General features: G+C 41.4%; 4 protein-coding genes across 4 annotated transcripts in view; 2 read left to right on the top strand and 2 right to left on the bottom strand.

Annotated features, from left to right (window-relative positions):
• The window catches only part of litafd (LITAF domain containing), a 6262-nt gene extending 5693 nt beyond the window's left edge, over positions 1 to 569 (bottom strand). The window contains exon 1 of the mRNA XM_031861895.1: positions 507 to 569. The gene's annotated coding sequence lies outside the window, so the exon portion shown is untranslated. The remainder of the gene's footprint in view (positions 1 to 506) is intronic.
• Positions 570 to 7669: 7100 nt separating this feature from the next.
• Positions 7670 to 12059, bottom strand: slc2a6 (solute carrier family 2 member 6). Its single transcript, XM_031862339.1, has 8 exons — positions 11979 to 12059; positions 10922 to 11193; positions 10511 to 10607; positions 10216 to 10315; positions 9855 to 10048; positions 9542 to 9717; positions 9074 to 9372; positions 7670 to 8234 (listed from the first exon to the last, which is right to left on the bottom strand). The coding sequence occupies exons 1-8, from the start codon at positions 12030 to 12032 to the stop codon at positions 7906 to 7908; spliced, it is 1521 nt and encodes a 506-aa protein (XP_031718199.1). The 5' UTR covers positions 12033 to 12059; the 3' UTR covers positions 7670 to 7905.
• A 1734-nt stretch (positions 12060 to 13793) lies between these two features.
• Positions 13794 to 18181, top strand: ptx4 (pentraxin 4, long). Its single transcript, XM_031862184.1, has 4 exons — positions 13794 to 13982; positions 14687 to 14865; positions 15456 to 16507; positions 17403 to 18181. The coding sequence occupies exons 1-4, from the start codon at positions 13857 to 13859 to the stop codon at positions 18074 to 18076; spliced, it is 2031 nt and encodes a 676-aa protein (XP_031718044.1). The 5' UTR covers positions 13794 to 13856; the 3' UTR covers positions 18077 to 18181.
• Positions 18182 to 19300: 1119 nt separating this feature from the next.
• clcn7 (chloride channel 7) overlaps positions 19301 to 24810 on the top strand; it is a 20140-nt gene continuing 14630 nt past the window's right edge. The window contains exons 1-10 of the mRNA XM_031862434.1: positions 19301 to 19552; positions 20496 to 20573; positions 21850 to 21915; positions 22314 to 22379; positions 22536 to 22668; positions 23040 to 23149; positions 23688 to 23768; positions 23881 to 23943; positions 24221 to 24304; positions 24603 to 24743. Coding sequence (XP_031718294.1) covers positions 19439 to 19552; positions 20496 to 20573; positions 21850 to 21915; positions 22314 to 22379; positions 22536 to 22668; positions 23040 to 23149; positions 23688 to 23768; positions 23881 to 23943; positions 24221 to 24304; positions 24603 to 24743 — 936 coding nt within the window. The 5' untranslated portion in view covers positions 19301 to 19438. The remainder of the gene's footprint in view (positions 19553 to 20495; positions 20574 to 21849; positions 21916 to 22313; positions 22380 to 22535; positions 22669 to 23039; positions 23150 to 23687; positions 23769 to 23880; positions 23944 to 24220; positions 24305 to 24602; positions 24744 to 24810) is intronic.

Here is a 24810-nt window from a genome sequence, read left to right as displayed (position 1 = left end):
ATACATACATACATACATACATACATACATACATACATACATACATATAGTAATACTAATTCAGCTGAGTGGCTCATTTACTTTCTTTCTAAGCCACTGAACAAGAGCTGCATGTCCTCCGGGCTACACCCATGTACATACTGCTCACAACCTCACATACCAAACAAATACAAAAGAATAACACAAGGACAATAGGAGGCAAACCACAACAAAAGTGGAAAAAAAGAATAAGCATTTAAATTAAAATGACTTCCTGTCTGGAAATGTTCCTGCAAGCTGAGTTAGAACCCATAGAGCCAGATTAAGGTCACAACAGATTCATTAACAGTAATTTAATGTGAGATTTAAAGCTCAAGATGAATATTCTGTTCTGTTTTTCTCCATATCTTTCTAATAACTACCAATCCTTTCCTTCCTGAGCGTTTAATGTAAACTCAAGAAACACCAGATCTGAATCTGTTCAATCAAGTCCTCTTTTCTGTACATCCCATATTATCTGGTCTTACCTCTGTGGGGTTTTGCAGTCTATACGCAGAGATGTGTGTCAGCTGCTGCTGATGAGTCCAGACTGATTGTAGCGGGTACGTCCACCTGTCTCACCTGTACCTCTACAAGCCCCTCCCCGGACACGCCCACTGCCCCACCCTCACTGACAAAGACTGAATGTGCTGCACTAATGAGTCACTTAGGTGGTTTAGGTGTAACTTTAGGTGTAACTTTGAAATGCTGAACTGGTCGTCTTCTCGTGCTCTTTGTTCCTGGGAGATTATTGAGGGTGTATGTGTGTGTGTGTGTGATTGTGTCACTCTCTAGTGAGAATAACCAGTTTCCCTCCTGCTGCTTGTATTCAGCAGACTGTTCTACCTGACACACAGACTTCAAGCGATCATAGGTTCTGACCTGGAATGTGACCGGAAGGTCAGCAACAACGTTTGAGTTGTGTGAACATACAGTTAAATTTTTTTACAATTTGCCACACAAAAATGTCAAGAATGTGAGGAATCTGAACATTACCACACACATCTGTATGCATGTAGTGTATGAAAAGCCCAGGTTAAGCCTTAGGCTGGAGTCCTGGGTTTGGTGATGTTAGGGCAAAGGTTGCCAGAACTTCTTCCTTCCAACTTCCAGAACAGAAACACATTCAACCAAACACACATTAAAATAAGATTTTGTCCCAGAGCCTCCGTCTACAAAGACTTGAGCTGTTATGCGTGATTTTGTAAAGAATTACGTAACTGTCTGTGCTGTATACAGCACAAAAAAGTGAAGCCTGTCATACTCTGATCATGCAACTAAATTTCTCTTTTTTGTTTCAAGAAAAATGTATATGCTTATTCGTCTTCTTGCAGATAGTTATATTAGAAGATTGATACAAATCTCATCTGTTCATTAAATATAAGGATAGCAAAAGGTTAGCTAAGCTTAGCATAACGACTGGAAACAGTGAGAAACAGCTAGTCCTCCTACATGCACCTCTAAAACGCAATAATTAACACGATATATACAGTTTGTTGTTTGTTTAATCCGTACAAAAGCAGTTTTTTTAGGAATGAAATGGTCCCAGACAAGAAATAGCATGGCCAGTAGGTGATTTGTTCAGTATTTACAGTGGTAGCGTTTAGCCGCGACTAGCTACCCGCCGACTGTTTTAGTCGCATTTACAAATCCGTCTGCTACTTCAGCACCACGGACAGCACCACGGCTTTATCGATACATAGCACAGTTACTCTACTAATATTTCGGAGCCATGGTCAGAAAAATATCAATGAGTGAGCAGACTTTTATATATATATATATATATATATATATATATATATATATATATACATATTCAACTCCACAACCCATCTGCCTCTGCACTCTACGAGGGGATGGATCTAGATGGATATCTCTCTCCTCATAAACAGTAGCTCTCCATTATAAAGTTTGTCTATTTCCCAAAATATCAAAGAATTCCTTAAAGGTTAATGGTCCTTTGAATGAAAACTGAATGATGCTCTTTTCAAACTTCTCTTTATGATGGTGCTGCAAACAAACTGATTGGTGCTGCAAACAAACAAATTATAGAAGTGAGTCAGAAACACATGGCCACGCAAAAGACGTGCAGTATGTGAAAATCCAACCAATCCCTCGACATTGTTTGCTGATGATAGACAGCCGGCTACAAGGATGTGGTGAATGATTCCGTGTTGAGAGGTTTGGCTATTTAAACCACACACAATGCAACGATTGATGCCAAAATACGGCTTGTGGTTGCATTTTTGCAGAGAACATGACACTTTAGGTTTATTTGGAATAATCAGACCCACCTGAGATTCTTTTTATTTTTGTTAACGTCATTAAATTTCAGCTCAAACGATGCCAGGTTTGCATTTTCCCTCAGTCAGCTGGGAGCAGGCCAGTTGAACCACATTTTTCTACTGTTGGTCACTGGGTGACAGAGCACAGCTTCAGGTTGAGGGCCTTGCCTAAACACACCTTCACATGTATGTAGAGGGAGGCTGGAAAATAATTGTAATGAATTATGATTTTCATAATCTGTGGGGAATCAATCTATTCCAGCCCAGAGCCTGTTTCTAAAGTTAGACTGCATCAACCTGACTGACCTTTTATCATTACAGACTAATGCTGCATGAGTGCACGTTCAAAAACACGAGGGTTTTCATTCTTTCTTGAATAATAATGATCCAATGCATACATTCTCTTTCCCAATTTTCCTTCATCCCCAAAACACCTCAGTTGGAGAATCTAGAGTAGTCAAGGTGTGTGTGTGTGTGTGTGTGTGTGTTTGAGAGAGTGTGTGGGTGAGAGTGTCGGGTGTTTCCTCCGCTCATGATGTCAACTGGGTGAGGTGGTGTGAGTGTGTGTGTTTGTGTGTGTTTGTGTGTTTCGATGGGCCTGATGAGCAACATTCCAGAGATTAGACCAATCCCTACCGAGTTCAACATTTTGTAGAAAGACTGAGGCGTGTGTGTGTGTGTAACGAAGTTTTGCATAAACTGGGACATGATAGCTGTGACACGTTAATGCTGATACTTATGTTCATAGATTCATACATTTTTCATACCCAATTATTTGTTTAAAAGAGAAGACATGCAGAATTACAATTTTTACTTTTGAAACCATAAGTAAAGCAAGACCAGTACCAACAATAGGTCAAATATTATTAAATTGAAATTATACTTGCAATGGGATAGAAATAAAATTGTTATCAGTATGAAAACTGCAAGAGACCTGTTTAGAGTTGCTAAATTCAAAATTCAGAGCATATCTATGATTGAGGGATTGCCTCCCTGTGGCTCTCAACATGGCAACGGCTTGCAGCTAACGGTGTTAAAACAGTTTAAACAACGGCAGCAGTGCTGACTGAGCTAACAGTGTTTTCCTGGGGAGGAACTGGAGGGTTGAGCGCTAAACTTCTGAGACGACGCCTTAGGTTGGGACGGCAATACCTCTTCATCCATTATTCTTTAACTATTCAAGGTATCGATTTTAGCATTTTATCTCAGAAGAAATGTTGCCTGAGGCCCCGAATCCACCCTCTGATTTAAAAGGTATTTCAAAAATGTAGTATGAAGCTTGGAGCACAACTCCGGGGAGCCTGGTGGGTTATCAATGAAGCTATTCCTTTCTTTCTTACTGTCCTAAAACAACCTGTAGTTCAGTCATGGCTCATTTTATCAAGTGAATAAGCAAGGGAACAAATAAAGTATTTTAATTTATTTATGGTGGAGAAAATGTGACTAAATAGAAATTGTGTTTCTCTTAGTTGCTCAGTGTTTGCTAAAGTTAAGATGCTAACTGACTGCTGAACTAGTGTAGCCATGAAATAGCCTTTTTTTTTTTTGTTAGGTGGAGGTTTATTTTCTTGGCGCGGTGAGGACGTCGCCCCACGTTCTACCATCCCAGAGTTTTGGTTTCCATGAGCGCTGGAGAGAGGTTTCACACTTGTGGCCACACACAGCCACAATCTCTCTCATGAGATAGTTTCTGAATCGTGGTGCTGCAGAGGCAGTGATTGGTGTATTTCTGCTGCGTTCCCGCTTGCTTGCATATTCTGGGCAACGTTGTTGAGCCTCCTCTTTATGTAGAGCTGCACGTCGTTTAGCAGGTGGATTTTTCTCTGCTCAATCCACTCCTCCATAGAAGTTAAATGTTTCCATTGTGTTGCACGTTTCAGCAGCTAACTTTGTCACAACCTTTTCCTTTAGTTAGCAAAAGTGCTCCCCTAAACAACCATGACAGCACATTAGTCTACTTTTTCTTCTCTCAGACGCAGAGTGATACTGAAAGTGCAAAGAAATTCATAGCCGTGGTATGTGGTTATTATTTCACAGCTATAAACCAATCAGATTGCTCGATTTGAGGAACATGTTTTCGGTATGACAGTGATGGCCGTCCTCGACCAAAGAACTTCTTATTCGATTAACTCTCATACGATTAGTTGATTTAATCGACAGATCTGTAAAACTGAGTTCATCCACAAAGAACCACAGAAAAGCACCAGTTTGAATATTGTGTTTACCAGAGATGTGCTCAGCATGAAAAAAGCATAAAAAACGACTAATCATCAAAATAAATCTTAGTCGACTGAGAACAAATCAATAGTCGTCATAAAATGATGAGTAGCTTTAGAGAATTTTATCTTTGGCAAAACAAAACTACAAATAAAAGTCATAAACGTATATTCAGGGTGACCAATGTGCAAAGACGCTCTCATATCAACACATTTTAATATAATGGTAAAAAGATCATGAAGCAGCAGTGAGGCGGAGGAGGAGGGAGTGATGGAGAGAGGGAGGAGAGAGGGAGACGAGCATTGATTATGGAAGGAAGGGAGGAAGGAGGGAGGAGGAAGGTATAATCAGAAAGATAATAATAGCCTCTGACTCAGCAGGTATAAAGATACTGAGCGAACAGCTGTGAGAGTCACCGATGTCTGAATCTACCTGCTTCTCTGTCTGTCTGTTCACCTGTTTATCTTTTAGTGGTCTTACCCTTTGATGTGGACAACAGACAACAACCTAGTTTGACTTGTTTATTTTGAATGCATACACGCACACGCACACACACACACACACACACACACACACACACACACAGACCAAACACCTTAAGAGCTGCATACCTACCAATGCAACATACCTTTTAGCGGCAGGTATGGTGTGTTTATGATTGATGAAGTATTATTTAAAGTATTTATTCCAGGAATGTTTCCTGTTTAACGAGCTCAGTAAAGGTTACCAGACGTTAAGGACAAGCTCTGCACAGCTAAGCCCGTAGCTTAGCTCCAGAGCGTTAATATAGTGGCTAGCTTGTTTAGCTGGAAACTAGAGATGCACCAATGGATTGGCTGCCGATCAAGACCACTCCATTTTACATTAACGTCACACACAACACGTAGTTAATGTGGAAGTTCTTCAGCGTGAGTTAAGAACATAAAGCTCACAATTTTTCACAGCTTCAAGTCCAAAATAGGCTGTGGAGGATCAGACTCTTATTATTTTGTAATTTATTCCCATAATGCTGCTCATATTAATCACAGTGTCTCTAGCAGAGTTCTTCTCATTACGGAGCTAGCGGCTAACGTGAACGGAGGCTCCACTGACTTGATTATGATGCGTTCAAGCTTTACTCAGTGAGAATTTGTATTTGGAAGGTAAATTATAACACTCACATGATGTATTCAAATGTAATCTTTTACAAATCAGTTTTTGGTGAGAAACTTGAATAAATACATTTGTTTGAAGGAGATTTTTTCACAGCAATATAAAATAGATATTCAAGAGGGAAATGTCTAACTTCCAAGCACTAACGATGACGTAAACTTTTACCAAACAAGTATTTAACTATAAATAAAAATCATTCATTTCTGAATCATTTCATTGTGTGTTTTTTATGCAAATAACCACTAAAAATTACAATAACAAAGTAAAAAGATTACATTGAGAAGCGACTTCTGGACGGTTGAAATTATTTCAATTATAATTCTTCAAAAGAAAATCTGAATCAGGAACAAAATCGGAATTGGCAGGTCAGACTTTTGAAAAATTGGAAATCTGCAAAGAAAATTGCATCTCTACAGGAAACAGATTTTAGAAAAATTAACTTCTACCAAGACAATTGCATTGAAAGAGTACCTGCAGATAAATGCTCAGAAAAGGACTTTTTGGGAGTCAATAAATTATGCTTATTATTATTATTTGGTATTTATCTGGACACAGAGGTGACAGTGCAGCAGTACTAACAGAACACACATCAAAGTTCAGTAATAAAATGTCACATCCCTTTAACTATTGCTTCACACAAGGTTTTTTTTCTGCTCAATTGCCGTTGCCATACGTTGTGCAGGCTATATTAGATTGTATGTAGCCCCCTGTGTAAGAGCACAATGGTTTTACAAACCAAACAGTCCTGCACCTATGTTGTACTAAAGCTTTTCTTTTGCCTTTCATCAATGTACACACTGCTTCAGTAAGGTGCGGCTAAAGAGATCAAAGTCACACACACACACACACACAAACACACACACACACACACACACACACAATCCTGTGTTGTCTCCTCCTTTACTTGACAAAACTTAATCAAACAGTGTACAGAATAAACAGAAGTAGTATTATGTGAACTCATTACATTGTCAGGTGTTCCTGTTATTTTGTCCACCTCCTGTTAGTAGATCGTACCTTGGAGAGTCTGGAGGAAGGTATCTAATATTTATATGCAAGTACACAGTCTTACTTTATTTAGTTTATACGTTTTTTTCAGGCTGTGTTAGAGACAATAATATTATCCATCAGTATTTCTAACTATGTATTATTTTAATCTACTTTCATTCTTTACGTTATTTACTAAAATACTGTTTAGATATTTTGTTATTTGTTCTACCTTGGTTAAGAGATTTAGTGTGATAGCAAGGCAGCTTTCAACACACATACCTACAGGTTCACATACTATACTATACATTTCATTGTTAACACAAAACTGATTGTATAGATGGTCACACTCACTCCTTTAAATTGGTATATTATGCACTAGTATTTGTATATTATTGTGTCTACTTCAGTACTGTGACAGAAGTCTACAGTACTGCTGTGATTTAGCCACATGAAGAAGAGTGCTGCTACCAGAGAACGAGGAGGATGAGGAGGCTGTGAGTCAGACTTAATGAGAGAGCACTGTGGCATGTGACCCGGCCTGCTCAGCCACCAGTGTTTCCTCTCCTCTTGTTTTTTTTGGCACAGAGGAGATGATGAACCAGTTTCCCCCCCCCCCCAGACAGCTGATAAGATTAATAAACATTTAAAGTACATTTATTGTTTACTTGCTTTATATATTGCATGTATTGTGTATTTTCTTGCAGATGTTTTGAAGTCAATCAATCCAATAACCAACCTGACACAGAGAGACTGTCTGTGATAGTTTTCAGTACAAACACAGTAACTTGTGAAATGTCAGCACTCAAGTGTATATTTTACTGTTAAATGTATGAATACAACATGGACAAAAACAATATATAGCATTGTCAGTAAATGTAAAATTAAATATTGTGATATATTTAAAGATAAAATGTGTTGTTACATTGTGTGTTAGTATTGTATCATTCTCTACTTAGGTAGACATTACTCCGCTATATCTTCACACAGGAAATAGTTGTTTGGTGCTTCATTAACGTGACATGATTATTACCTACTTCTTGACCTATTGTTAATTGCTTTTTACAATCAGTGGTCCTTCTGTGAGTCAGTCATTATTCTAGTTGTCCTGTCCTCTGATTGCTGTACATACACCTTAGACCTTTAATATTGATTATTACATATTTATAAAAAATAAACACTGTGCAGTAGCCTTGTTTCAGAGGTATATATCATGGCAGTAACTCCTTTTTGATCAAAGGGATCTTCAGTTTGACTGTGCGATGGACTGACTCCTGTTGATGGTGAACGTTCGCCCCGTCCTGAAATAGTTCTCGATCTCTTCCAGTGAGCGTCCGCGAGTCTCTGGGATGCACACGGCGGTGAACAGCAGACAGAGCACACACACCACCGTGAAACACAGGTAGGGCACGTACAGGCCGTACCTATCCACCAGGTGCGTGAAGGCGTGCGTGATCATGAAGGCCGTCAGCCAGCTGACAGTCACGCACAGACCCGAGGCCACACCCCTGGCAACCAGCGGCAACACCTCTGACATCAGCAGCCACGTGATTGGGCCCCATCCCAGGGCGTATCCTAGGAGACAAGCAACAACGCGGGGACAAACCAGTCGGGTCAAATGAAAAGCGGGTGATGATGTCGTTGTAGAAAAGCGTTTGTTAAGGTCACACCATTAATTAACCCTAAAAAAGTTACTAAAACGATGAAGTTCTCAGGTGAGAATCTTTAATCTCAGTAGCGTCACATGACCACGCTGGGACGTTTGAAACCTTTTCCCAAATATGTAACGCGTGACAACATAATTGGAACCAATTTAACTTAATGACCCAAGAAGCAATTGTGTAGTCGTTTGAGTAGATGGGTGTTGCTTCGAGAACATAGTGTAACAAAATGACCTGAGGACATGACATGTCTTAACTTGTTGGAGCAAGACAAAAGGTGATTTTCTAGCAAACAGCACGTGCTTTCTTCGATAAATACAAGCCTGACACGTTATCAAATACTTTGCCCAGCAAACAAGTATCTACTGTATGTATCCATATGATGTTTGTTTGCAGGTGCTAGTTTGCTTCTACCTGAGCAGTATGAATTTTAACGCGTCTACAGCCTCTGTGAGGCTGCTTAGGCACAGCGATGCTTTGAGCTAAATGCTATTGTTAGCATGCTAACATGCTGAGCGTGTTAGAAAGCTATGGTCTGCTGCCGCTGATTGTAATGTCATAGTTGTATAGGTCATAAACCAAAGAAACTTTGACCTGATGGTTGCAAGAGATGAAAAGGCATGGGAAATTACACTTCATCCTCTCGGAGTCTTAAATATCTGAAGCAAATTTCATGTCCAAACGATGAGCGACATTGCAGCCACCAAAGATTAGGTGAAGCGTGGATTTTCAACATAACAACATAACACTCACCAAATATGAACACCATGGTGCTGATGAGAGGGATGAGGGCTGCTGCAGTTGGGGGGCCGGCATCCAAAGTGTTTCCAATGGCATTGTGGGAGCTGTAGTCCAAACTCATGGTGAGATTAGGAGGGGCGGGGCCTGGAGGGAAAGCTGAGGTGTGGGAGATCATGGTCAGAGTCAGAGAGGACAGGAACATCAGCAGACTCGACATGTACAGCAGGGCTTTGCGTCCCGCCTTGTCCATTAAACTGGCTGCCACAGCAACGGAAAAGAGGCGGACCGCACCCACAATGGAAGCGGCATAACTGAGAGACACAGAAGAAGAAAAGGGAAGTATGGAGCATCCTGGGATTGAATCAAACAGACAATCAATGCAAACAGCAACATTTGCATGAGAAATGAAGATAAAAACAAGAGGGAATACCAACAGAAGATGACTAAACAGACTGGTAATAAATAAAATAGATGTCCAACCTGGGCGGCAGGGAGATGGTGCTTTTGGAGAAGATGGTCTCCAGGAAGACCAGGATTGGCGTGATGCCCGTCATCTGCTGCAGGAAACGCATCACCACTGAGATGAGGATTGGTTTGTAGAAGATGGGTGTGGCCAGCTGCGACCATGTGACTTTACCCTGCGTGTTGATGCTGTGCTGCATTGTGCAGAAAAACAGATAAACATTCATTTAAATAAAACTCAAATGGAATAGTTCTTTAACTTTAGCATGTACACAACTGAAGTCAATGTGTGAGTATGATGTTAGCACCTTTATGACCGTGTGTCTCCCACCTGTATGGCGCTGAGCTCGATGTGCGTGTCGTAGTGTTTCCCCCTCAGCCAGCGGAGGGCCCTCTCAGCCTGCTGCTCTCTGCCCAGAGCGAGGAGCCTCCTGGGGGAGCTGGGCATGAACACCAGCAGCACAACCATCAACACAGCTGGCACCTCCCCCGCTACTGCCAGCCACCGCCACGGCACCACCGGACCTGAACGTCGTCATACGAGATGTTCAGATCACGATAGCACGTATACATTCTGGTCTATGATAGATTTTTGCCTCTGTGATTGTTGAGAAAGCCAAACAGGAAATGTTTGCGGTTGAAGTTGAAGACAGCTGAACAATTTGCATGCATGACTTAAAATACCATCCTACCCATGACGTAAAGCGCCAGCGCCCCGAACACAGCAGTGATCTGAGGGCAGGAGCCCAAAGCTCCTCTCACTGCTTTGTGGGAGATCTCTGAGATGTAAACCTGTGACATAAACACACAAACATAGAGTCACATGAACAGAGGCATTATGAAAAAACACTCAAATAAACAGCATGACAATTTACATGATTGTTGTCAGGACTGTCGTATCAAACTCTGATTAAAAAAACGGGTAATTGGGACCAAAAACAAGAGGAAAAGTTGCATGAACAGGTTTTTTAAAAGTCTGTAACCTACAGGAATGGATGCTGCTGTCATCCCCCCCGCAACGCCTGTGAGGAAACGGCCCACAAGGAGCATCCATATGTCGACAGCCCCCCCCAACAGCATGTATCTAAGACACACATATATACAGATGGGAGTTTTTAAAACAAACAGACACCACGATCATCTATTAATACAACAGCATTGACCTATTGGCAGTGATCGATTGCTTCATAGATTAAGGTCTAATCAGCCATTTTGTTTCATTTACAAAATAACAAATTACTGTAGCTTTAAATAAAATCCAGTGGAGGAAAAAGTAAGAGTAGAAGAATAAAGTAAAGTAGCATAACATTGAAATACTTTGAAGTACGTGTACAACAAAACTGTACAGAAGTGCTTGAGTGAATGAACTTTCCACCACAGCTGCATGTTGTGACTGACCCAATAGTCGACGGCACCGCTGACATCATGATGCTCAGCTTGCGTCCAATCATGTCGTTGAGCAGCATGGCCCCGAGCCCGCCGGCCGCTGCGCCCAGCGTGTAGATGGAGCCGAACCAGGCGGCCTGCTCCGTGCCCATCCTGAGCCGAGGGTCCGCATCGGAGCCCACGAGCTGTGGCAGGACCGGGGACGTGTAGACCAGGGAGTAACCGAAGCTGAAGTTCCCCAGGACAGCAGAGAAGACGGCCAGGAACAGTTTGGAGTTATTGATCTGGGGTGGAAGGATGTGGAAGCTAAAACTCAGAGGATGAGATGCACACATATAGATTCTATGTTTCAGAGCTGAACTAGGCACACTGAAAGTGTCAGTGTGTTCAAGTTAAAGAGACGTTTAGGCTCTCACAGCTTCCACTAAAAAATGCCTTTGTTTTAAAATAAAAATACATGTTATTTTCTGAATAACTCAGTTTGTCAAATTCTTTCGAATCATTTTGACCATAATTTGTGATTTCGGTGAAAGAAGTGGGGAAAACTTAGTTTACTAATTGCTTAGTGTTACATTGACATTTCATTTTGTACCAACTCGATCTTAACAAAGAGCTTGCTAGCTCAACAAATCCAACTGGCTTTTTGCAACATGCCAATAATTTAATGATGCTTGCAGCGAAACCTTTAGTTGAACTTTAGTGAATTGTGTCAAATGTTTAACTGCATAGCACAACTTTAATGGAAGGAGCTGTGTTTTATATTTATGATAACTAGTAGTCAGCTGAGAAAGTAGAGAGAGTACGAGCCAATCACAGCATGGCTCTTTTTTACTCTGTGTCAAACTTTTATGCTTGAAATAAATCATGTTTCCTCTAACTTGCAATCGACTAATCCAAGAATCAAATGAAGGCTGACCTACACACTCAAATATCATTGTGAAACTAGTCAGACTGTAATCCTTACAGTGAGAATTTATCTTTTCTGTTCATATTAAATCAATCATAGATTAAATCTCTGCACTGTTGATGAGATTTTAAGAGCCATTAAAGTAAGTGAAATGTTTCCAACCTTGGATTTAGTCGACGTTGGTCTTCTGTTCAGCAGTGGAGTCTCTTCTTCCATGTCTGCAGAGGAGCCTGACGTTACCCACAGAGGAGCCTTTATCGATCTGTGTCAGGATCAGTTTGTTCTCCTCACACAGGGATGAAATATCACCAAAAAGAAATCTTGTCCTCTAAAAACACTGCCAGATTAAAAATGAAAATGAAACAAACCGGTTAAATAAAAAGACTGTTTTGTTTAATAAACAGTAATATCTATCTGTATGAACCTGCATGTGCTGCAGGTTTTCCAGGCTGACAGACTGAAACAAGGAGGAGTCTAACACATAACCAGTCAAAAAGAAAGTAAAAACTATGTTGACACTGGTCTTTCACCAGTGACATCGAACTGGAATTTTTGTTGTGCGTCTTTGGACATTTTGAAGAAGCTGCCCTCAGTTACTGTTGTAGCATTTTTTTTTTTATTGTTTTAAATAAAAGATTATTAATTTAAAATGCACTTTTTACCCTTTGGCTTTTTAATTTAGAATTTTGCAATCATTTTTGCTGTGTTAAAGCATTTAATATGCATTTCGGCAAGGGTTCAACCTCGGCTTCTGGGGGCTGAAAAGCCCCCATTGAATCCCATTAAAAACACTATTTTAAATCCCACAGCCACTACAGCACAGAACAATGTATTTTATCACGTCAGGATTTCAAACATTTACAGCCCTGGCTTCAAAATTCTATTTTTTACTATTTTTCACCAGATTCATGTTTGCTATTTGGGGCAAATACTTGATATTTTCCTGGTTTCCACTACGGGCATTGCTGCTTTACTATGGAGCAAATGTGAATGTAAACCCCTTGCATTTAGTATACAGAAAATAATTACATTTTTGTAGGGTCTTTTCATAAATACATCAGTTACATTATGTAAACAAACTGTCATTTAAAGGGTTAAAATACTTAAAATTAGGAAATATTTTGTAGTTATGATCAGGACAAAAATTGTTTAAAATATTTAACTAAAGTGAAACTAAAAAACTACTGAATTATTACACGTGTGGAATGAAAACAGAATACTAAATCAAAACATGAGCTGTTGACAGATTCAAGTGCATCTACATTGTTTTTTAAACAAAATATTGGTCAGATTGTTGGAGCCAATTTTGTGGACTTTTAGTCCAGTGTAAATGAAGCCAAAGTGTTGCAACCAGGTCATGAACATAAAGCGGAAGGAAAGAGATAACCGGTGTCATTCCTGGATTGAGCTGGTCAGAGAAAAAGAAGAAGAAGAAGAAGAAAGGAGCCATGATTGAGTCAGGGGGAAGAGGAAAGTACAGCCTGCTTCTCCAATTAGCCCACGCATCATGACATTTACTGCTCAATAAGCCCGATACACATACATACAAATAAAAGTATACACCTTTTCTACTTGTGCTGAATCTGATCGACAACAGTAATACCAGTAACAAACTTAAAGTGGGATTGTGGTGGAGAAAAACATCATTCTCAGCACTTTAACATAAAAACAACTGTATAGTAATCTACTATTCTGCATTTTAATAAACACTGGACATCAGTTTGTAGAAAGAGAAGTTTACTTTTCTTTGTGTAGGAGAGAGAGAAAGAGAGGCAGAGAGAATCTGAGTACCTGTTTTATCCATCTGCATTTCCTCTGAGGTCCCCAATGATGATGTGGAAAATGGAAAGTCTGGTCCGAGCTTGTGGGCGTGCTTTTTGTGTATTGTACGTGTGTGTGCATATGTGTTCATTGTGTGTTTACAGTGTGTATCAAGACCAGCCCTTTTCTGCTATGTCTTTCTCTCTTCTGCTCTTCACCTCCAGACATCCAGACAGGGACTCAGGCTCCCAGCTGCATCTATCCCAGCTACACTGCACCATGTGCAGCCTCAGGCCCGGCCGCTGGCCCCTGATCCTGGTCCACATGCTTCTGCTGCAAATTCAGCCCGTTAAGGTGCAGGGAGTCGATCCTGTGTCCCAGAAACTACGACGACTCAACGAGCAGGTTTGAATTGGACTTTGTGTGTGTGTGTGCATTAAGTGTGGCCAACATTCGTCAAAATAATGGACATTTTTATTGCATTCATGTGTTTGTTATGCAGTTATTTTGTTGGTATTTTTTCCGTTGTGTGTTGAGTTAGTGATGAATGAACGTTAAGGAGCTTAAGTACTGCAACAGCCACAGATACAATATATCTTTTCTTCTTAGTCCGAGCATTTGATTTATTGATTGCTGTCGGGATGTCAAGAGAATCTCAACAAATAAAATAATATTTCTTGAAAGGAATTGCCTACCTGAGCCTAAACTGTATTTTGTAATGTGTTTTTGATGTAACGTCTGTGACAATGATTAATAATTAGCCTAAAAGGCATAAAATTTAGGTTTTACAACTCAACAAGCTTTAACTTCAAACCCTTCTCCTCGACTTCACTGTTGCTGTCGACCTACTCCTCTTCACTTTTATCGGGCATACACACAAAAACAAAATGGCTAATAACAAATTATTCATTTTGTGAAAGTACTGTGGGTATGCAGCTGAAATGGTGAAAAAACTCTTGCAGCAACGATTGTTCAAGAGGAAAAGTCATCACAGAAATGCATTGTATGTTTGTTTTGTTTTTTCTTTCTGGAGGTTTTGAGTATTTTCCTGACCTTCAAATCCAAACAGCTGCAGAAAGACTTGTGAAAACACATTTCTTCTTTGTTAGTTCCAGCAGTTCCAGGCACTGACCCAGGCCCGCTTGGACATGTTGGCCCTGAACCAGAACAGAAACTCCTCGGGGGGGCTGGAGAGACGTGTTCAGGCCCTGAGTGACAACTGGCACAGCGTGTCACAGGACCTCCAACACTTCAAGCTGAGCACAACGCAGGAGATAGAAGGTCTCAGGTCAGAGGTCGGGTACAAATGTCACTAAATAACTAATTAAGGGTCGACTGTAAATATATCTGCGGATACATTTATCCCAGATAAATCCCTACTGGTTGTTTTTGGTAAGTAACGGCATCCTAGAAAGTAAACAGCAGAGTGGAGAAGAGAAGCCAATTTGAGGTAAATCCAGTTTCAGCGCATAAAATGACAGGAATTTGATTTCTTAAAGACACCTTCACACAAGAAAACTAAAATATAAATAGATGCTCAAACATTAGGATTTATTTAAGGAAGGAATTTGAAGTGTTGAGTGAGTCGCTTTTCTTTTTAGCATCTATTATTTTCTGGGGAATGAGAATCCATATTGTTTTACTGGATTAATTTCCTCTAATGCAAAGTTTGCAAAGTTTAACATTTGAAGAGCTCACCTGTTGACATAGATATATATCTGCATTTGCAATAACTTTCAGAATTGATCAGCAATCAATGCCTTTCATTTATTATGAAATGTATCGCCAGATATCTTTCATATATATCTGACAAACCAGGCCTGATTTTAAATGCTGTATTTCCAACAACAAGTGTTCTCCTGTCGATTATTCTCCCAGAGAGTGGAGTAGGAAGCTGGAGAAGAAGAGTAAACGGATGGAGGGTCGTCTGGCTTTGATGGAGAGGAACCTGAGGGACAACCGCCGACACGCCCAGAAACAGAAGCCTGATCCTGGTCAGGATTTCTCCATGCTCACCCTGGAGCTCCAGAGCCAAGATGAAAGGCTGGCTGCCCTGCAGGACCAGCGCGACGAGCTGCTCATCGGGCTGAGAGGGTTGCAGGAGTCCCTGAAGAACCAGGCCCTGCGTGTGACCCGGCTGGAGGGCCGGCTCGGTGAGGTGCTGCAGCAGAACGGAGGAGTTAGAACCAGAGGGTCCCTTGACTCCTACGTCACACCTCAGAGCCAAACACCGAGAGGAGGGAGGCCTGGAAGGATCCTGGATACCCAACCCGGATCAGAAGGTATCAACTATTCACAGACTGATAATCAAACACAGTCCTCAGTGCAGAACAGAAACCACCCAGAGCCTCATCAGTACCAGGCAACACCGAACCAGCCTAAACAGTCAAAGACCCAGAAGTCAAGGCCTCAACCAGAATCTCATCAGCAGATACAAGTCCAGTACTCAAATCTTGAACCCCGGTCCACAGATTACCTGCCCCAGCCTGACTCTTACCATCCCCAGTCCCAGATCCAGATCCGGGCCCAGAGAAAGCCGTACTCGATCCATCAGGAGCAGCTCCAGTCGAGCCAGACTGAGCCGTATCTTCATGCACAGGTCCAGCAACAATCCCAGCCTCGGTTGAACCGTCACCCCCAGTCACACAACCCCAGGCACGCCTCTTGGCCCCGGCCCCTCCCTCATTCTCCAACCTATCGTGAACCCACTAAAGACCGACACAGCAGGACCAGTCAGGGGTCTCCACAGGCCCGGGTTCCAGATGATCTCCCTCAGTCCCAGCCTGAGTCTCATCAGGTGAGCGACTGGGACGGAGGAGAAGAGGAAGAAAGTGACACAAAGGTTGAGTCTTCAGTGATCCACAACTTCCTCCATCTTCCTGTGAGGCACAAGATCCCTGCTCGACCCGTTCCCAAAAAGGATGCAACCAGTAAGTAATAGTTAGATAAGATAAGATAATCCTTTAATAGTCTCACAATACCTGACAATAATACCTCACAATACTAGAGGTACTTATGACCTGAATATTCAGAGAAGTAATGCATTTAAACATGTTTTGTCTGACATTTTTGTCCTTTTCATTTGTATTTATTTTTTCGATCATGTTGGCTGTGTTATGCATTCAGCATAAATAGTTTTTGATTTTGGAAGCTCAACCTCAGCTCCTATAATACATCTATAATAAACAGTGTAGCCAAAATACAGACCCCTAAGGACAAAATGTCCCATGATTTTTGATCCCACAACCATTACAGCACAAAAACATACATTCTATTATATCAGGCTTTTGATCGTTTGGAGCCCTGGCTTCAAAAATGGTTGTTTTTACCATTTTCCACCAGATTGAGCCATTTCTTCATGTTTCCCCTGTGGGGGCGAATACATTCTACACAGTGTTGATTACATTTCCAGGTAACAAAAACAATCACAGTATGAAAATGGCCAAAGAAAGAAACCAACACTCCGACAATCTTGTATTTTCAACCAGTGACTGGACATACAATGTTGAGACCTGGACTATGGATCTGTCCATTGAATGTGAAGCCACGGCCATCAGCAGGTTAGCTTAGCTTAGCTTAGCACAAAGACCGGAAACGGAGACACAGAAGGTAACAAAATCTGCCAAGCAGCAACCCCCAAAGCTCACTAATTAACACATTATAACTCATCTGTTTAATCAATTCGCTGGTTTATGTCCTGGATGTATTTTGTCTGTGTGTGTTGAGGGGAATGGTGAGTAAAGCCTTAAACTGTAACTTACGAAACCAATGTTTACATGTTGGCTCCAGGGTTTTTATTTATCTTCTCTCTCCCTCTGTCTGCAGTCTGTAACGTGGACTCCATGCTGTTCTTCCCCTCGGCCTCAACGGAGAACTACGTGACCTTCTTCCGGTCTCTCCCCGACCTTCCTGAACTTTCTGTGTGTTTGTGGCTCCGTGTGGAGGCCTCACATGTCGGCACTCTGCTCTCTTATGCCACAGACTTCAACGACAACCAGTTAGTTCTGTATGGACGAAACTCCTCTGCCTCATCTTCCTCATCTTCCCGCCCCTCCTCCTCCTCCCCCTCCCTGGACTTTGTCATTGGAGACCCCGTCTATCGCCGTCTCTCTGCGTCGTCGCTCCTGGACGCTCGCTGGCACCACCTCTGCGCCCTCTGGTCCTCCATCCAGGGTCGTTTTTGGCACTACAGTGACGGGCGGCTCGCCTCCTCGGGCTCCAACTTCAGGAAGGGCTGGGAGATTCCTGGCGGTGGATCAGTGGTGCTGGGGCAGGAGCAGGACACCGTCGGTGGGGGGTTCGACCCTGCAGAGGGTTTCGCTGGGCAGGTGGCCGGGTTCAGGATGTGGAGCCGGGTGCTGAGTCCTTCGGAGGTGGAAGGGGTGGCAGAAGGAAGGGGTGTGCCCAGAGGGGTGGTGCTTGGCATGGAGGACATCAAGGAGGTCCATGGGGAGGTGCAGCAGGTGGCATGTGAATGTCTGGAGCACTGTGTGTATTAAAGTTACAGAGGAGGATTCAAATCAAGAGTTTCATTCCAACAAGTTCTGCAGGGAATGTTTATTGTCTCTTGCCTGCCTTTTAAAATAAACACTCTTGTCCTTTTAGATTATTTTTTCTCATATGTGTTTCAACACTATTCTTATTGGACTTTTCTCATATGTCTCACAACACTATTCTTATTGGACTTAAAGTTATATTAACCAAAACTGGAACTCAGACTGATCAGCTGTCAATAATAATCTAAGTTTGATCCACCAGTCAATCATTTAACAGAAGGATCCTAGAATAATATAAGTGTGCCTGTAAATGTGATATTAATGTCTCAACATAGGCTCACTCCTGAGACAGATTCCCTCTGATCTGTAACAGACATAACATGTTGTATAATAAAACAGCCTCTAATAATTAATATGAACTTTGACTCATTTTGTTAAACATTATACAGATACAGGATGGAGATTAAAGGAATTTTTTTTTATCAACGATGCTGCACTTTCTTACATGTTCGTGGATATCTTTTATATTGATAGCCACTGTGTGACTGTAGATATAGATATATGTTGGTCTGTCTTTTGGATTGTCAGTAGAAACTTATAATGCTTATTTTTATATGAATAAATCTCTAAATCTGATCATGCTTTTGTTGTGTGCTTTTGTAAATTTAAATTGTGTATGATCTGGACTCCAACAAATGAATGACGAGTTAGTATTTTAAGGTACTTGCACTTGAGAACACTCTTTACTCCACTACACTTATTTGACAGCATTAGTCAGTAGCTACAGATCAATATTTTACATACAAAACATGAGTTCATAAAATATGAACAAACTAACTATATCTTAATAAAATACTTAATATAAGCTATACCTGACCAACTATAAAGGTACAAAACTGCTTCCTGCACATTAATGCATTTATTTATTGTAATCACATAATAGGATACTATTAACACTGTAAGACGCCATTTTTCCGAATTATTAATATTTTTACTTTTGACACATTTGCTCATACTTCAATACTTTTTTTAAAATATCGCAGTATTGCTACTTCTCCTTAACAGGATCTGGAATATTAATTCATCAGGATTTTTTACTCCACCACTGGTGAACCTGTTGGCATTGATGTCTTTGCACCCACCCTCTGACTTTCGCCTATTAAACAACAAAACTACAAGTCCCAGCATCCAACGCGCCTAAACGGCTCTCGTTTGACCCTGCTCACGAGCCTTACAAGGCGTCACGAGTCACTAGAGTGATCATGAAGGAGCTGAGGGAGAATAACAGTTAGTTAGCTATAGCAACAACTGCCACTGATGAAGTAAATTAGCCACAGTCATAGCGGCGAGCTACCGGAAGACACCATGGCCAACATCACGAAGAAAGTGTCTTGGTCCAGCCGGGCCGACGAGTCCGGGACCACCGGGGAGGGGACGCCGCTGCTCAACGGCTCCGAGCAGCCCAGGCTCTCCAGACAGGTACTGTTAGCATGTTGGGCTAAGCTAGCCTAAGCTGCTGTTACTCCTGCAGCAAGATGCTGTGTCATGTGTTTATTAACCACTACTAGGTCACGTTTAGCCTTGTTTTTAAATGCTGCATGTTATGAATGCTTGTAATGACATTTTTTGGGGTGTGTTTTCATGTGTTATGGTATTTTTGCAGTTTGGGGAGGGCATCAGATGCAACAGCAAGCTTTGTTTGGAATGTAACTGCATGAAAAGTAATTAAATGAATGTTGATTGAATTACTTGCACCATGCACTCGGTTAGATTCAGTTACTTTAAACAAATAATAGGTTTACAGAGAGTTTTGCAAAGCTTTCCACTGGCTTGTTACTTTGTTCATTCCCTGGTATGAACATTAAGGACACATGCATCATTATGAACAACTTAACAGTCCTAACTTTAGAAAGGATGATGATGAAGAACATAAGGTAACCTATGAGTCAGTTCCAAAGAGTATAATGCCCGCTGCACTTCTCAAGTAATAAAATCAGGTTACGTAAGATTTAAGGTAATCTGTGCCGTTTTAATCCTACACAAGGTTGCTTTTAGTTTACTAGAGAACAGAATACTATCAAGCTCTGATAATGACATCAGCTAGTAGACCTTCAGACTGAATGAAGTCATCTGTCCCTCTAATATTGAAACACACAGGAAAATCCAACTTCCTTTTCCCCTCCAACGCCACCAGTACCAGTCAGCCACCTCTTGCACCACCAGGACTAAAGGTGGAACTATCCTAGTAGTTCTTATCATAATGTGCTCTTGTACATTTGATCGTACATGCGTCGTTAGTTTCTTGGAGCCTGTTACTCTTCTCTGAATATCAGCATCTGTGTGATGTTAGAACATGAGCTCAGGAGTTGCCACACAAAGCCAAACATACATATATGTCTGTTGATGTTTGTGATGTCTGTAGCTGTCTGGAGGAGGCCGTATATTTCAGATAGGCAGACTCAGCACTGTGGATTTGGAGGAGGAGATATCGTCGGAGGAGGTAAAGTCTGAGTCCGAAAACGTCATCGCTCTCTTTCTCTCTGTGTCTGTCGCTCCTTTATCATCGCTCCACCAAGACCGTCTGCAGCATTTCTCCACTACAATGACAACTATCAACAACTATTGTCTTAAAATTACAAAATAAAACGTATCCAGCTGCGTGTTGGGGGGGCATTTACAGTAGATTTAATGTGATTCGGCCTCGTGCTCAGGCTACACGTGGAGCCTTAAAGCCTGATTTGTGAGACTCGGCCTGAGATGAAGTTGAGGTTTCAAACGTTATTGTATTATATTTAATCTCAGTTCCTCCCTGCTGAATACGGCTTTAGACGAGCTGCTTTACTGGGCACAGTTGACTCATCCAGCGTGAATGAAAGACACGTGTTTGGAAACTGTCTGAAGGTTTCCACTGTGGCGCATCGCAAATGATGAATCGATGCCGGCCGTGTGCAGCTCGACCCTGACCGCTCAACCATTCAGGATTTTGTAACAGACTTATCAAAACCCTCCTGCTGTAAATGTGAAGCCAAACACGTATTAATAGGTTTGAAACCAGAGTGAGGTTTCATCAAGTTTATTTGTTTAGTTTCAGGTAATCGGGCAATAAAATAAATCCCATAAATGCCCCCCAAAGATCACAATGAGTCCGTTAAATTCAGCGTGTGAGACTCAACCACCGAATCAAAAGCTTGAGGCCACAGTCAGTGGTGACAGAACAGGACGAGACCATGCGACTGACGTTTTACCGTCACTTAGCTTCACGGTGCATCACATTTCCTTCCGTGACAGAAACCATCAGATTCAGCTCTGTTTGCAATGCCTGATGGGAATGTGATGCCGTGCATGTGATCTGCACGCTTGTTAAATACTGTTTATCTGTTTACAGTCTGTTTGTGTTTCTATGAATGTCACTTACTTCTTTTTTGCTTTATTTGCTTCTGATTGTGTGACGGGCCACAGTGGTGTGACTCTCTTCACATTGCATGTAGATGTGAAGAGGGGCTCTTGTTTTTAATTGCCTTTAGCTGACATGTATGAATCTTCCATCTGCCTCATTATTCATTCTCCAGTATCTACGTTAGATAAAGTCTGTTGACGCTGTCCTCTCTTTCTCATTCTGTTTTAAATGTTTGTGAATTGCTGCTGTTATATTCTAAATGTTCGCTTCCTCTGATGTCAGTAACTTAGTTCCCAGCTCTTTGCAGCCGCTCACATGATTCAACAGGTCAGAGGTTAAAGATCAGTGTTGATTTGGTGATCTGTGTTTTTCCCAGCAGGACTCTCTTCGGGGGCGGCCTAAAGAGATCCCTCACAACGAGAAACTGCTGTCACTTAAATTTGAGGTAAAACCACCCAGCCGTCAAACAGCTGATTATCAAACGATTCTAGAAACTGTTTTTAATTAAAGCCTCGTGTGTAAGATTTGAATGTTTCCTACTTTAGTGACACTTTGTAGGAGTCTTGCTAAATATAGGAAGCAATGAAAACAGTAAAAGGAGTCGGTAACAGAGGTATATGTGTTCAGGCCATGAAACTGTAACATCTGTCGGCAACAAAGAGGGCAATAATCTCCTTAAGCAGACTGGAATCAGCTTTGTATTAACATATTTTTGGTTTGATATGAACTCGCTGACATTGATCCAAAGACGTCACAAGATCTGTGTTTATCATGAAGAATAGAAGCAAACATTATCACCTTTTAACTGATCGATTGTATTTATTGTATTGTGTGTTATTACAGAGTCTGGACTATGATAACATTGAGAACCAGCTGTTTCTGGAGGAGGAGAGGAGGATGAGTTACATGGTAAGTAGAGTGGGAATAACCTGAATGTATGTTGTACTATCTTAATGTTTCCCTGTGTATGAACTTGTGTATTTTCTTTCTCTCATCTCTCCTCTGCTGCTCGCTTTGTCTCCTGACCTCTTGCTTCCTTTCCTCCCTCATCTTGTACCTTTTTAGGGTTTCCGCTGTCTGGAGATCAGTCGCTGGGTGGTCTGTGGTCTGATCGGCTTCCTGACCGGCCTCATCGCCTGTTTCATAGACATCGTGGTGGAGGAAATGGCTGGGATCAAATACCGAGTGGTCAAAGAGAGTATCCTGAACATTTGTACAAGATACTAGGGCTGCACCTAAGGACTACTTTGATAGTTAATAAATCTATAATATTTATAATATTGAAACGAATAATCTACTTTTCAGATAGATGAATCCTGCTTCTTTCTGCTACTTTATATTTCTTCATATTACTTTACATTTCTTTTCTGCAACACTAAAGTAATGAATACATTAATGCCCCAATAATTAGAGTTAAATATGTAATATAGCCTACATGATTCTGAAACGGGCCGTTCTGCCTAATGAGAAGGTTAGTTTTGGTACTTTAAGTACAAGAACTTGAATACTAGTTTCAGCCACGTGCTGTCAGGACTTTTGAGTTTTTCCTTGACCTCTGACCCCTCACAGACATAGATAAGTTTACCGAGGTGGGCGGCCTGTCGATCTCCCTCATCCTCTGGGTTGTCATCAACTCCGTCTTTGTCATGGTGGGGGCCATCCTCGTTGCGTGTTTCGAGGTGAGACTGGAGGAGACTTTTTTTTATTCAACACCACGACTCCACCCGTGTTTCAGTCTTTTGTGTGCTTGATCACAATCCTCGAGTGTGATCGTGAATTTTGAGGAAGTAAATCAGTTCAGTGTATGAATTACAATCCATTCATACAGATGGGGAAGTGAAATCAAATTAGCCAACAGCGTGTCTACCCGTTTGATTCCAACAGTGCGTAATAGTGAAATTTATAAAGATGGATGTGATTCTTTTTTGTGGCCTTTGGTTAATCAAAGTTTACTCGCTGGTCAGCTGAGGTTTTAAGTTTCCTCCTGCAACCACACGGATCAAAAAATGTGCTTCAGTCAGGGTTTTATTACCACATAAAGCCTGCAGTTAATGCCATTTCATGTGAAACCCAGAGAGAGATTTCACTGTGTAAATATATAAATACCTCTGATCACATCCTCGGATATTACTGCTGTAATCATAAATACTGTAGTTCTCTATATACCATCTCTTCCTTCAACATACCTCTCCTCTGTTTCTCCTTTGTCTCATCCAGCCCATAGCAGCAGGAAGTGGAATTCCTCAGATAAAATGTTACCTGAACGGAGTCAAGATTCCCAGGGTGGTACGACTCAAGGTACACACACACACACACACACACACACACACACACACACACACACACACACACACATCATGGATGCCCTTGAACCACTTTTTGAACAATGTTGTGTGTTTGTCCCCCACAGACTCTGCTGGTGAAAGTGTTTGGTGTTATCTGTTCAGTGGTTGGCGGTCTGGCTGTCGGAAAGGTAAACGTTGGCGCTCATCTACTTCTCCCTAATGCACATTCAAGATGCTCAATTCACCAAAAGGCTGCTGTAAAGAGTCGACGGAGCCAGATATACACTGCAAAGACAAACCCACACGTGATTGCTACTACAGACATTTACAGAACACATACTGCACTGATGTCTTTGCTTTCATAGTTGTTCATTTTCATTCAAAGTTGAACGGATTGAATTTGTAAATGAATGCCAAGAATTCCCTCTCATACCTGTCTCCTCTCGTTTACCCACAATCCCTCAGGAAGGGCCCATGATTCACTCTGGTGCTGTTGTAGCTGCCGGGGTCTCACAGGGCAGGAGCACCACTTTAAAGAAAGACTTAAAGGTGTGTGTGTGTGTGTGTGTGTGTGTGTGTGACAGGTTACTCAACAGAAGGAAGTATATTTGATTACAGTCATATGTTTACTTTTAGTTGGAGTTACTTTGTTACAAACACTCGCTGTATTCTTGTTTTACTGAAGTTGCTTTCTGAGATATTCAGATTTCCTTAATTCAAAGTTTTAATGTTCATCTGTTAAGCATGGTTGTGTGCTGTTGACATGTTCTAAAATAGTCTCAATGGTTAAGGTGTGTTTGTGAGTGAGATCATGTTACTAGTAATATGTGTTTGATTGTGTTTGTAGATGTTTGAATATTTCCGGAGAGACACAGAGAAACGTGACTTTGTGTCAGCTGGAGCTGCTGCCGGAGTCTCGGCTGCTTTCGGAGCACCAGTCGGTAAAAACCCAACAACCTCACCAGAGCGCAGCACAAACAGGAGCTTTGTGTATATATATATATATGTATATGTGTGTGTGTATATATATATATATATATATATATATATATATA

The sequence above is a fragment of the Anarrhichthys ocellatus genome, unplaced genomic scaffold, assembly GCF_004355925.1.
Source record: "Anarrhichthys ocellatus isolate YVR2014 unplaced genomic scaffold, GSC_Weel_1.0 scaffold26, whole genome shotgun sequence".
Taxonomy (NCBI): Eukaryota; Metazoa; Chordata; class Actinopteri; order Perciformes; family Anarhichadidae; genus Anarrhichthys; species Anarrhichthys ocellatus.
The sequence above is the reverse complement of the archived record's forward strand: the minus strand, read 5'-3'. Positions and strand labels throughout refer to the sequence as shown.

Excerpts from the sequence above, each read along its gene's own strand:
- slc2a6 (XM_031862339.1), bottom strand. The coding sequence starts at position 12,032 with ATGGAAGAAGAGACTCCACTGCTGAACAGAAGACCAACGTCGACTAAA. Across the intron at positions 11,194-11,978 it reads CAACGTCGACTAAATCCAAG|ATCAATAACTCCAAACTGTT; the intron begins GTTGGAAACATT and ends CTTCCACCCCAG. Across the intron at positions 10,608-10,921 it reads GCGGTGCCGTCGACTATTGG|ATACATGCTGTTGGGGGGGG; the intron begins GTCAGTCACAAC and ends TGTGTGTCTTAG.
- ptx4 (XM_031862184.1), top strand. The coding sequence starts at position 13,857 with ATGTGCAGCCTCAGGCCCGGCCGCTGGCCCCTGATCCTGGTCCACATG. Across the intron at positions 13,983-14,686 it reads TACGACGACTCAACGAGCAG|TTCCAGCAGTTCCAGGCACT; the intron begins GTTTGAATTGGA and ends CTTCTTTGTTAG. Across the intron at positions 16,508-17,402 it reads TCCCAAAAAGGATGCAACCA|TCTGTAACGTGGACTCCATG; the intron begins GTAAGTAATAGT and ends CTCTGTCTGCAG.